The sequence below is a fragment of the Buteo buteo genome, chromosome 20 (genome assembly GCF_964188355.1).
Source record: "Buteo buteo chromosome 20, bButBut1.hap1.1, whole genome shotgun sequence".
NCBI classification, from domain to species: domain Eukaryota; kingdom Metazoa; phylum Chordata; class Aves; order Accipitriformes; family Accipitridae; genus Buteo; species Buteo buteo.
In genome coordinates this window covers 9,395,760-9,409,482 of record NC_134190.1, presented here as the reverse complement: position 1 = coordinate 9,409,482, position 13,723 = coordinate 9,395,760, and the positions used below count along the sequence as shown (strand labels likewise).

The following is a 13,723-nucleotide window of genomic DNA, read 5'->3' as shown; positions in this document are numbered from 1 at the left end:
AGTGGCTCTATTTCTGAAAGTAGGCATTTTCAGGACCAGCTCCTCCAAATTTGAGATGCAAAGGGAAGAAGATTGCTAGAGGAACAATTGCTAGAAGAGAATCCAGCCCACTAGGGACAGGAACCACTGAAAGAGGAAAAACAGATTTATCAGTATAGGTATTCCAGTTATCATTTTAAAAGCCATTTGTGACTCCCTGCTGTCTTCTGTTCTTTTTAATCCAGTATTGGTTTCCTTCCTCCTGAAAACGTAAGCAGTATTTTTGGTAAGATGTCATTTGAAGATCAGAAGCGTATTGTAAAACATCATAACATGAACTGGCTCTTTGTCCCTTTGGTGGAGATTTCCCAGTCCTGCTAAAGTCAGTGAGCAGTTGTGATAGATCTGTCAACTCTACTGTCCTGAGCAGCAAGAAACCTGGCTTCCAGCCTAGCCCTCCTCACCTGCTCAGAGACTTCTGTGGTCTCTAAACCTTAGGTCTTATTTCTGTGTGGGGAAAGCCCCGGGTTTGAACACATTGGTTTGAAACATTGCATCTCCTCCACTGTGGCACACTTCTGCTGGGTTAGGACCTCCATATATTATTTTTGGCTTGTCTCAGTTGGTTAGTGGGAGTGCTGACCTGTGCTCTCATGGCTGAAGAAGTTACATCTGGCACTTTGTTACTGTCATTTTGTCAGAGGTGCCTGCTTTCTCCCACAGGATCAGTGGAGAGGAATGTGGGATTCCCCCTTGGGTTTAATTCAGTACAAGTTGGATAGTTTAAACCAAGTCACCTATCCCAAACTGGCCTTTGAGGTCCATGATCGCCCCTGCAGAGAGTTATTCCTGCCTGAGCTAGTCCTATCTGGGTGAAAACCAGATCACACCAGCGGCACAGGGTACTTGTTGGAAAAGCTGATGAGTTGTGTTTGCTCTCGTCTGTTATGCACAGGCATGATTGGAGTAAGGAGCAGTTCAGCCATCAACAAAGCAGTGGAAACGGACCCTAACTGATTGAGGAGCTGAGTGCCGAGAAACCTGGGCTTTTAGTGACTTTCAGTAAAGTTCAGTGCAAAGACATGCATGACAACCTGCTCCTAAGTTGAAGAAGAGTTAGTGTACTCAAATGTTATTGTCCTCTTGAGGGACAATGGTTGAGGCTTGCCCTGGCAAGAACTTGTAACATGATCTTTTGGCTTAGTGTTGAAAGTGAGTTGCCCTAAGATGGGCTTTTACGCTCCAGTGTGATGCTGTGAAGGCTCATGATGGAAGGACACTCTCTCCTTACTCTGCTCAGGTCATGGGAGGTTGCAGACTTTGCCTGGCACCCCTATTCTGAATTCTTTTTCCATTCTCTCCAAAGAGTAGCTGCAAGAAATTATTCTGTAGATGGAAAAAAAAAAAAAGCATGTGTTTCTTTTCCAACCATTGACCTTGCAGCCTCGCACAATCCAACCGTATCGTAGCTGAACCCCCTGAGGCCACCAGGCCTGTGGGCAGGGAGATAACGGTTTCTGAAGAGCTGGCTCGCTGCCTGGCCCTTCTAGAATGTGACACACGTGAAGAGATGCCAACACAGGGAAAGGAAGGAGGCTGTAGATGTTTTATGAAGTGTGTGAAGAAGCACAGTAACTACAGATCGAGGAAGTTCACCAGCCCCAGAGGGACATGCTGTGCATCAGAGAGGTCCTGAAACATTAATATACTGATGGAGAGGCTTATTTTGTTGCATACTGTGCATGCCTGATGAGTCCACAGCCTGAGATCCTTGTAAATCTTTTACAGCCCGGAATGAGCAAGAGGAGCAGGAGGAAAAACGAGAGATAAAGAGAAGATTAACACGTAAGGTGAGAAGCAACTTTGATCCTATTATGACACTACAGTAATTTTCTCCCTACTGCACAGTTGTTTACCTTTTTCCTTTTTCTCAGACCATTTTCAGAAGTAGAGCATGGAAGAAGTCTTAAAAAAATCTTTAAAAGAAATCACCAATGTTACAGGGTGTAAGTCCACAGAGAGTGAAGGGCACCACTTTGCAGGCTATTGCTGGTAACATTTTGAAACAGGACAAAAGAAGATCTAGTCTTCATAACCAAAGGAGCTTTGAACAGTGAAAGATAGAGAGCCTAGCATTGGTCTAACCCTGCTCCCTGTAAATGTAATGGCTTCTGCAGCTATTACAAAGGAACAAAGTTAAAACAATGCTGATTGCATTTGAAAATCCCACCTAAAAAAAGCATAAAACTGGGAAATAGACTTTTTCTGGAAATGGAGATTGTCACTTGAGGGATTTAAACTAAATAGGGAGAAGCACTCGCAAAATGGTGTATAGTGCAGAAACAATCTTGTATTGGCAGGGAAGGATGAACAGAACAGCATAGTTTGGTTTTGGTTTTCCTCCCATTTGAAAGTCATTTACTCTTAAAACTGAAGAACAGTCATTTCAGATACACACATTCAGTTTCGCAGCTGGTGTAAATGTCTATAGATGCCTCAACATACATAGCCAACAATCCATCGTGTTATTGCAGATAAACTTTATTTCACCACTGACATATTTCCTATCTCCAGAGGTGGAGAAAGCCCCCTAAAAACTCACATGTTTGTGAAGCAGCACCAATCCCTTCCTGTACATTTTTAGGTGGCTTAGTCTTTTTGACCTATGTGATCACAAGCTTTCATGGTATAAATAATAACAAAGAAAGGGCTCTAAATATGCATGGAAAGGTTACATTCAGAGAGCTGGATTGCTTTCTTTCATGGTTAAAAATCTCATGCCTTATTCTAAGCTCACCTAAATCATCAAGAGTTCTTGGTCACCAACGGGGGGGGATACTGCTGTTGTCTCCAGGAGCTAAGGAATGCGGCCCAGAGAGCTGTAATATTATTTTAAAAACAAATTCCTGACACAACGGCAGGGATGGTCTCACATCCCCTTGTAGCACTGCCTGAAAGAAAAGATCCTAACTGCATTGCAGATGTTTCATTGGACTTGCACTCTGTGCAAAGGCTAGAAATACCGTTTTACCAGGCTTTTGATTTCCCTGTACGTTGAAGGGTAAACACATACAGGAATCCAATCCAAAGCTTGATGCCATTTGATGAACGGCTGTACTAGATAAAAAGCAAAGCTACCCATACCCAATCTGCTGCCTAAGAAGTGAGCTTGCTAACTCAGACGGTATTATTGCCTTACAGTTCCCATCCTCTGCTATTTTGTAGGAAAGGTACAAATCACATGAATTGTCTGTTGCAGGCAGAGGCCACAGCCACATGCTCAACTAAAACACCCAGGCTGCTGTAGCATCGCAGCAGTTTCTGCTCCCTGAAACCTCAACAGTTTTCTCTGAGACTTCTTTCTTTGTCTTGTTTGCACTTTCAATTAGGAACAGCAGCAAGAGCAGCATCAGTCCAAGCCCCTTGCAGTCAGCTCTTTAATGTTCATACCCCTGTTCTCAGTCACATTCCTTTTAGCCTTTTTTGGCTTCTTCCCTAGTAAAGATTTTTCTCCCCCATGTTTGTGAGGTTAGTATCAACATGACTTAGCATTGTTTGATTTTGATCATCTTTTTAAACTGTTGTAAATTGTTCTAGTGACATATAATTTTAATGAAAGAACCACAGGCCTGGTCTAATGACAAATTTTGTTCTCACCTACCAAACATACTGTCATAAAAGCTCAGAAATCACTAGAGGAAAGAAGTGAATAAAGTGTGCAAGTGGGTGGATAACAACTAGAAATGCCAACCACCTAGTGAATCCTGCAAAAATTGTTGTTATTCCCCAGCTCTGTCTTTCGTGAGCATGTCCCAAATGTGTCATTGTGTCTACAGCAGAGTAGCAGACTCCTTCTGTCGATTTGTACTGAAGTCTTATTACCAAAGGATTTTAAACCTCAGATCAAGCAGAAGTTTAATTGAGCACGGCAAGTGTTCTGCCCAGCAGACCTTTCTGTTTGCACGGAGTCTTAGTGCACACACATACCCACAGGGTAAATTCAACATAAGGAAAGTATGCCATATTGCCTCCTTGTAACCGTGTGTAGTTGATAATAAGAAGGGAAGGGGGTTCTGCAGAAAGCACTGACAAGACTTGACCTTGCACTATAGAAACTGCTACTCTGCCCAGTTTTTTTGGTGGCGTCATTCCAACTCCAAGGGAACAACCCACTTCATCCATTAAAAAGGTGTTCTTAAAATTCCTTCAGCACTGACATTTTGTTACAGTATTATGATGATAAGTTGTAACATGACATACTGTAATAAGTAAGATTACCTTGCCAGGTCTAGATGCCTTATTAAAGTCAGCAATAAATACCCAGTTGAATTCATCATCTGGACAGGCAATTTCTAAAAAAAAATTTAAAAAATCAGGTGACCTATAGCAAGCTGCCCCTTTAAGCACTTTTCATTCTCTCAGACTCATCTAACTCCAAATTAACTGGGGATAGGGAATAGCTGCTATTCAAAGAACAAAATGGAGGCAAATGCTGTTAGTTTCTGTGTAGCTCATGTCCCTGTTACCTGAGGAAGGAGAAGTGGAGTATATTTGCCTGTCACCTGAGATGCCCACGGATGGGTTCTGTACATCCAGCCACCCCTGTGCTCCCTCTCCCTGCCCCTCGGGGCCCACTGAGCAGTTTTGGCACATGGACTTGCATCATTTGAGTGAAGGGACATGTGGATTAGGAAGGGGTTTTCTCTGAGCACTGGTCTTGGCCCACAAGCCCATTCCAGGAATATTAATGTGGAGAGGCCCTCTGGGAGAAGTGTTGCAGGCAGGTCCCCTCCACAAGGAGATCTGGACCCCCAGGAATTACTACTAAGAATCTATCCTCTCCGAACCACGGTGAATTTGGCCAAGCACCAAGGCAATTAACACAAGCCTGAACTCCCCCTGAGCGAGTTGTAGCCTGGATTAACAGAACGAATTACAAATTACTTGCAAAGAGGAATAAAACTCTTCTTTTCCTACCTTCTCTTCTCTCAAATAGCATCATGCTCCCCATTCCCCAGAACTGTTTACTGCTTCCTATCCCCAACTGTCAATAGCTAATTTTTCCCAGAGGTCTAGCTCCAAAACTAAAAATCTCATAGCTGTAATATCAACAATGAAAATTATGAGATGTGGCTGTTTTTTAAAATCCATGCAATAATCTGAAATCTTTGCTCCCATTAAATTCCTGCCCTGGTACAACTTAAACTTTCTGTTCACGGGTGCCTCACTGGGAAATGTCCTGTTGTTCAATCTTTTCTTTAATTGACCTCCACTGGCTTGCATCAGCACAGGCTGTTCAAAATAATGAACTCTTGAGAAAGGTGGGACTCATCAGAGGAAGGTGAGAGGGAGGCAGGGAGGGTGGGCGGGAGGTCAGAGAAGAAAAAGTGTTAGCAGCTAATTTGGATAAACTGCATTTAGAGTTAGTGGGAAAGGTCTTTGGGTCATTTCATCACATCCTGCTCCTATGTCTTACCACAAAAGGTCGAGAGCAAAGGAGAGAGGGGGTTGTGTGCACTGCTAGTTAGGATCTGTAATTTTTCACCTTGGTTTCTTCCCTAAATAACAACCATAACATTTTAACGAGGTAACAAAGCAGGCAATGATGGTGTGACAAGACAACAAGCTTCACTGTGACTGAAGTAGAGCACACGGAGCATTTTTCCTTTGACTAAATCCCAAGACCAGACCGGCAAGAGTATGTTTCCCTCCACTTTACCTGGTGGCGGTGCTTGGGTTTGCTTCATTTCCCACGCCGAGAAAAAGGGGTTTGTGTTAAACCTTCCCTTGCAAATTGGCTTAGTATCGAAGCTTGAAACATGCCCATTTTCATCTCCAGTGATCCAGAATATACAGAGGAAAACTTGACCTCCTGTGATGAGACATGGGAGGTCCTGTCCTCATTTACACTGCTTTTACATTAATACAAATCCATTTACTTCAAAACGGATTTTCGCTCTGGTTCACACTCAGATAATGAGGTCACTCACTGTAAAGTTATCCTGCTCCCTCAGCTCACAAATCTTCACAAATAGGCAAATACAAATGTATACGCCCAGGTGGCACACCCAGGAAAAGTCCAGACACACACATGCACATCCCTTTGACATTAACAGAAGTAAGCCAACTCAGTAACATCCCTTCCTCCCCCCTTGGAGCACCACCACCTCGTGCAGGCAATTGCATCGTGTCCTTGACCATATCCTTTTACTGTAAGTTTCAAACATGCCCTATTCTTTCTGCCTGTTAGAAGAAGCAGAGCTTATTCTCACGTGTTGCCCAAGAAGGATTGTGCAGCATTAAGCAATTTTGACCCAAGAGACCACAGCTCACAGGTCATAAAAATAAACTCCAAGGTGAGATCTCAGGTGAGCTCTGCCGCCAGTGTGAACAGACATTGAACTGACACCTACAGTGTGTGGAGCCACTTAGAGTCTGTTCTGCAAAGCTATTTCCCCAGCTATTTAAGAGTTAAGGGTGCTCTGGGTAGCCCAAACATACTGAGAGACCCTCGTGCTTAGCAGCTCACAAGAAACCTCTGCAATGGCATGAGAAAGAGGCAGGGCAGTTTGTTAACCATTCAAATAATGTAGCTTTAATTAATTGCTTTTAGAAAACCATTCAGTGTGGTTGTCCCTCTTTTTACATTTAGTATGATCAGATTGGCACTTCAGTTTAATGTACTGAATATATTTTGTGTGTGTGTATTTATATATGTAAAAATATGTAGATTTATGGCTACGCATGAACTATGTGGTATAAGCTGTGGATTTCAGGACTGTCTTTCACAGCCAGAGCACTGGCACAAGAGTCAGTGCATCTTTTTTCTGTTCATAGCTCTGCCCCAGGCCTCCTGGGTCACCTTGAGCTGGTTGCTCCATCTCTGTGCTTCGTGTGCTCCAACTGCTCGGTGGGGATGGAGACGCTACCCACCACTCTGATGGGGCGTATAAGTACCTGAAATTGCACTGGTTGCAGGTTTCTGAAGAAATGGCAGGGCATCTAAAAATAATATACAGTAATAGTTGTATGACTTCAGAGGAAGAGAAGCAGCTTTTAGTCTGTCTTACATTCAGCTGTCACCTAAGAATGAAAAATGCACATTAACACCAAAGTTTCATAATGTGCTTAAGCCCTTGACATTTCTTCATGTATAATTCAGTGCACTGTTCTTCATACCCACCAAAGGGTCACAGGGAGTTTCAGTGGTGTAAAATGTGCAGGTGATGCACCTGCTTTGATTTTTGTGCATTTGCGAACATGAGAACTTATCTAAGATGCCTCTCATTTCATCATGTGACCCTTAACATTTACTGTCATTTCTTTGATTTTAACCCACACCCAGTGCACAAGGAAGCCAAATTAGCTGTTTAAGACCCAGTGAAGCATTGAGGTAAAGACTAGCAATGAATTCACATAGCCGGCAAAAGCATCACCACCTCTGTGGTGCTTGATGCTCTTGCCTTCTTGACACCACCTAGACAGCAGCCTGGCACAGCATGTTTCAGTGTCTCAACAGCCACCTTCCCTCTCCTTTGTACAAACTTGCTAATCACTTCGATTAGCACAAACCTGAAAGCCAGCTAATGTCAAGAGCTGACAGAAGCTGTGAAATAGAGCCAGTCATTTTTTGAAAGTCCTCTTCCAGCTTGGAAAGCTTGTAGGAGTTCCTGCTTCCCTTGTAGCCATTTAGAAACACAGAGTTTAATTCACAGGAATTTGTGTTTTGTTGGTGTCATCATACTCCAGGTAATAAGACATTTTATTTTTTAAAAAAATCTATTCTAATCTGAAAGAACACCTAGGCTATGTCTAACATGATAAAAGCTGAGAAGTGTACAGATAATATTGGTGATTCATCCTTAATTCATGCTGTTGTGAGAAAAGAAGCAACTGATGGAAGTAAAGATGGAGTCTCACCCTTATCTTTGCAATTTTGGGGTGTAGTCATAAGATTATTTCAGCATAAAGATTCTCTATTCCCATAGTCAGGGGTTAGATTTTAAATAATCAGAAGCAAAACTGTGCTGTGCTGTCTGAATAATAATGTCTCGGTGCTAACAAACCTGCAGCTCCTAGTACTAGGGCTGCTAGAAAAACCTACCAATTTGAAATCATATTCAAGATGAGTTGTAGGACAGAGAGAAGCCTCACTCATAGTGTAATTGGGATTATACTCAAAGTGTGATATAGCACTTTGGTTTTCTTGCTTTTGTTAAAAGCCCGTCTATTAATTGCAGTGTGTATTTGGCTTGCAGGTGACTTAGGTGTAGGTGTCAGGGCTGCAGGCTGAAGAGACGATTCTGTTCTGTTAGAAGGAAAAATAACATTTTTTAATCTATACATGCTTCAATCTACTTTATTGTGCCCTCTGGCTTTTCTGACATGGTACTCTAGCTCAGAGATATGTTTATCCTCTTGTCTAAAAAAAGACAAAAAAGTTATGCCTGCTGTGTATGCATTTTGCTTTTTTAAAAAAAGGTCCCCAAAACATGTAGTCTGAGTTCAGAAAGGCATGCTTCTTGCTAACCTCCCTGCATACATGCTTTTTGGCTGACCTGAGCATGCCTGGCCTGAACGTGGGTGTACGAAATGGGGCTTTTCTTGGGAAGCCTTTGGAAGAAATACGAGGAATGTTGTGTGACAACCACATGCAGAGCAGCTTGCCCCAGGAAACTTCGTGCCTCCCATGGAAGGTGGTGGATGTGAGAAAACTGTCTAGTTTTAAGATCTTTGCAATATTCAGAAGTTTCAAAGTTGTTCTTTTTGAAACCATCAAGAAGTTTTTCCCCCTATTAAATGTCGTAATTTATCCTAAAATGGCTTTGGAGACAACACATGTACTGCCTGCTGAGCTGCGACTTGACTGATGCCAGCTGTGCTAGGGAAGGGCATTACATGGCAGAATGTAGAGCTGTGCTCCTGGTTGCACTTTCTTTCCATGATTTCTCTGCCTTTGGTGTGTGCAAAATAGCTGGGCTGCAGCCAGGTGGGGTAGAACCCGATTCCTGTCGTCCTAAGCATCTCACAGGCAGGGCATTAGTGCAGCTCTGCAGACTCTCTACATGAGATGTTTGAACTCAGTTTGTGAGTGCATGCAAATGTTTCACTCTAATAGTGAAACTTTTGCAGCTAATATACAGCCACATGCACACGTGTATGTACCACTTGCTTCAGAAACAGTTGTGTAATTGCTTTTGACATTAACCAGCATGCTGTGCATCCAAAGAGAATTGTTCCCTGAAAGCCAGTTCCTGTCCCTAGCCACATAACTGGCTGTACAATACGTGGGCTACCAGCACACTACTGTTTCTAATTTGAGAGGAGAGTTTTGACTGTGGCTGCCTATTCTGCTGTGGAATTTGAAAGAAATGCTTGGAACAATGAAGATGCTTTCTTGACATGATACGATCCACCCTTGCAATTTTTGGGGGGCTTGTATTATGCAATGTAAACTATTAAAAGTCAAATACACTGTGACACAAAATAGAGCTGCAGCATACAGTGAAAAGTTCAATGAGCACTAGTCATCATCCTGCCTGCCTTTTCTAGAGGTAAGGACAAGTCTGCAGAATATCAGAATGGTAAGGAAAATTGTTTTTCACTTTCTACACATAATTCAGGGCAGGAGCCACTCGGTGCCTTTGCCTGACTCTTCCCAGGCAGCACGGAAGCACACACAGCCTGTGCAGGTAGTTTTAAAGTTGTGTTGTGGTCTTCATCTCTTCCTGAGACATTGGTGCACTAGGAGATTCTCTTGCATTAAATCTCATTTCTGCCAGGGGTGACCAACCTCAGCCAGGGATTAGGGTCTTCCGCCACAGCTGCTTCCCAAACAACGGTGGGCTGCTCTGGCAGCAAGGTGGGATGATATTCAAGGTGCTATAACAAGAGGTTATCTCCCAAGTAGCAACTCTGTGAAAGGTTGATAAAAACAATGGTACTGGGAATGTCTGTACTGTCTTCTTATCATAACAATGGTTGTAGTAAAATAAATCCCCAAGCAGCACTCTGCAGGGAAAAAGTGAAGTCCTGATGTCTTTTTCCACTCCTTCCTCAAACCTGCAGCTGAGTCAAAGGCCCACGGTAGAAGAGCTACGCGAGAGGAAGATCCTCATCCGCTTCAGCGACTACGTGGAAGTGGCAGATGCACAGGACTACGACAGGAGGGCGGACAAACCCTGGACACGACTCACAGCCGCCGACAAAGTAAGTGGAACAATTTTGCGAGAGCCATGATCTGAATAGCTAGAGCACATCGTAGTGAATGGCATCCCTGGGGTCCCACAGGTCCCACGGCCGTCAAGGAATAAACCTCCACCTGATGTCCCTTCCCAACACACCTGTGGTTTCTTCCCATTCACGAGGTTTGTTGTTTGAGTCATAAATCTTTGGCAAGAAGGCTCCTATGGAGCAAGCTTAGCAGCATTACACCATTTAAACAGGGAGGAGGGAATATCAAGCCCTTTGAGGAAAGGTCTTGATGGCAGCCCTGTTATTTGTTTGTTGGTTTTGGTCTTGCCACATAATGCTGCCAGCTGAGAGCTCCTGCAAGACCTAGCAGAGCAGTGTGACAACAGCACTTGCCTGAATTGCTGTGCCAGGACGGAACAGGCCTGGGTGCAAAAATGCCAGCAGGTCAGATTGGCAAAGTCCCACCAAAGCCAGGTAACCTCTCCAGTGTGTTGCAACAGAGGCCTTTACTTGGGACTTCTGCCACAGAGTATTTTAAGCAATAAACTGAAATCACATGAGCCCTACAGACAAAGAAAAGATGGGCGTTTGGTATTGACAGCACTGTCCTCTGAGCACGGGTTGAACTTTCACCAAGTGGTGTCTCTGGTGTTGGCGTTGGTGGCAGGGGCGTTAAACTGCTGGCAAATTATATGAGTTACATCCTGAGGGTCTTAATGGTGCCTCAGGAAGAAGATTTAAATGTTCTATGGCCACTGTAAGAAAAGAGGACGAGGCTGATCAGTGATTCCCATGCTTACAGTCACTCTATGATGCCCACGTAAGTGCAAAGACTTTCAGGTACCTGAATTCAAGCCTTGACTATTTCTTTGCTGTGAGACTTATGCAGCCATGGGGACCATGATGTCCAATGTTTGGAGACAGGAGCAGGATTTCTGGCCATGCCACTCATTTGTGGTGTTCTTGGTTTTATTCACAGAGGAAAGGGCAGCCAGTTACACTTGTGTAATTTAACCAAAGGTCTTGTATGGTTTTGTGACCACTGGTTTTCTCCTTGACAGAGGGCTTTTTTCAGTTTAGCTTTGGCTAAGTTAAGGTAGCATAAACTGATCTGAAAAAAGGAAAAACTTCCTCCAGACTGTCCACAGACCATAATATAGTGGGTTAAATTAGCTTTTACCATTTTATCTCAGCATGTTGGACAAGGTCTTAGTTTTATTCTCCCAAGTGGTAGATGAGGGAGGGAATAAATCTCCAACTGATTCTGCAGTCTTTGAGAGATCCCTGCCTGGGATGAAGGGCGTGGAGAAACTTAGCTGGGAAAGGAGAAGATTTGGTGTCCAGAGAGGTCCTTCCTCATCCTGTGCCTGTTAAAAGAACAAGTATTAAATACCACTATTAAATGTAGCTTGGTAAAGAATTCAGTATTAAGGCAAAGTACTTTGAGGTCACTTTTTCTTTTTTATAATGCATGTGCAAAGTCAATACTCAGAGCAAAGGGCTTAAGTTCCCCAAATGAACCTTTTCTCAGCAAACCAGAAGGAATGTTTGTCATTCTAATATTAATACCCCTTATGGCATAAGGAAGCAGATATATTCTTTTTTGGGGTTGGGTCCTGTGGGCAGTATTCCGATTTCTGCTGTTCAGAGGACGTGCTTTTCCCCACCGCTGTGTCCACTGTTGGAAAAAATAGCCAGACAAATTAGAATGAACTCTGAAATGCCTGACAAAGCTGCAACATCCTATAAAAGATTATTTTCTTCCAGAGCTTTGATTCAATAACTGTCTTCATTGGTCAGCATAGGCTAGATTTATTGCAAAAATAGATTTTAGTAATGGACTTCTCTGTTTGTCAGTAAATCTTGCTCTGTGTGCTGGGTGTAGGGAACTGCCGTCAGTCTGACTTCATTTTTACCAGGTTAGAGAAATAAAAAGGGCACTTTTAAATCTCTCCAACAGATGAGGGAGGCAGGAGGGGAACAGATTTCAGACCTTGTGGGAGTCAGCAGCCCATGTGGCCTCCTTCACAGTCAGTTAAGTAGCAAATTGGTTTGCTGAAGGTAGGCCCTTGAGTTGCTGCATAGCCATCGCTCTGTCCTGATAGATGGAGGCAGAGCCCAACAGATATTTCTAAGGTAAATAAAAAAACAAAGCTGTGCAGAAAGAGCACAAGGGGCCTTTTCTGTAGACCACACTCACAAAATCTATCACTTAGGGCTTGTCAAGGCAAAGGTAGTCGGGGACTGGATCAGTGGCTGTTGCAAAAGCCCTGTTTTCAGCTCGTGTTGTTTATACTAGTTCAGATTTCCTTTGTCGAGAAAAAATTCCTGACAAACATGAGCACTGCCAACTAGAGCAGCCACTTGCAGCCGCTGATGCTGATGTTTTCAGCATCACACAGAAAGGCAGTGGCACACACCTTGGACCTGTGGGAGCATTTGGCCACAACACCCACCTCGCACGTCCTCTCCAAATGGTCACAGTGAAGCCTGCTTGTGAGCTACAAATACCACAGGGCTGTCAGAAGTCTTGACTTTGGGCTTGGGACTTAAGCCAGTTCTGCTGAGTGCCGTCTGTACCATGAAGCTGAGTCCCTCCAAGTCACCCCTTCTACTTTTTTATTCTTCAATATTTCTCTTCCCACCAGTCACTGCTGGTTTTCTTTTACCCCATGGACGAGCCACAGAAGCTGTAGGTAACTGGGTCTCCTGTGGATGCTGAATACAACCACCTGTGGCTAGTTTTCTGCTAGATTAGTGCATTGAATTGGTTCAGCAAATGGCACAGCTGGGTCAGAAGGGAGGAGGAGGGTAGAGGGGCAGAGCCTGAGCCTGAGCCGAGGGCAGGGAGCCAGGCATTCCTCTTTCCCTCCCAAGTAAGCTCAGCCACTTTAGGCAACTTCACCCGAGGAAATTCAGGACCGCATAAAGGTAGGAGACATCTCAAATAGAAGTCTGGCAGGATCCAGGTGGAGTTTACTCACAGTGCAGCTCTGAAACAGATCACAGTGTTTGAGAAACTCTGGTGCACGTTTTTTTTCTCATGCTTATGCTGATTTGGATTTTGTACATGAAAGTGCTTACATAAAAAGTCAGAATTGCGTTCTGTATCTGTGTTGTCTACGATACATTTTCAAATTGAGCCATTCCACCGAAGCATTTATCTCTTCCCTTTATGTGATTTAGAACATGTTTATCTCTGTTCCTTTTCACATTTTAAAGTCTTTTTTATGTTTTTCTTTCTCTCTCTGATAATGTTATCTGCTTCACTTTTAATATACTGTTTTGAGAACAAAGTGAGCTTATTTTGATCTCTCTCATTTATACATTTATGAGTTTATTTGTCCTTTGCAGGCAGCCATTCGAAAAGAGCTTAATGAATTTAAAAGCACTGAAATGGAAGTTCATGAATTAAGTAGGCATCTAACAAGGTAAGATGAGATTAATTTTTTAAGACTATCAATGAATACTGTTGTTTTCAAAAAAAAAACCAGCAGCTGTTTCTCCAACACCCACTGAACACACCATGAGGTCTAGACAACATTTAGAA

General features: G+C 43.3%; 2 protein-coding genes across 11 annotated transcripts in view; one reads left to right on the top strand and one right to left on the bottom strand.

The window, feature by feature from the left end:
* The window catches only part of PHACTR1 (phosphatase and actin regulator 1), a 307,157-nt gene that overhangs the window by 289,480 nt on the left and 3,954 nt on the right, over window positions 1-13,723 (top strand). The window contains exons 13-15 of the mRNA XM_075052412.1: window positions 1,768-1,829; window positions 10,048-10,188; window positions 13,528-13,604. Coding sequence (XP_074908513.1) covers window positions 1,768-1,829; window positions 10,048-10,188; window positions 13,528-13,604 — 280 coding nt within the window. The remainder of the gene's footprint in view (window positions 1-1,767; window positions 1,830-10,047; window positions 10,189-13,527; window positions 13,605-13,723) is intronic.
* TBC1D7 (TBC1 domain family member 7) overlaps window positions 10,639-13,723 on the bottom strand; it is a 35,712-nt gene continuing 32,627 nt past the window's right edge. For 7 of the 10 annotated variants that reach the window (XM_075052419.1, XM_075052421.1, XM_075052414.1 and 4 more), the window contains one exon: window positions 10,639-13,166. The gene's annotated coding sequence lies outside the window, so the exon portion shown is untranslated. The remainder of the gene's footprint in view (window positions 13,167-13,723) is intronic. The other 3 variants (XM_075052420.1, XM_075052422.1, XM_075052423.1) reach the window with 3 other exon arrangements.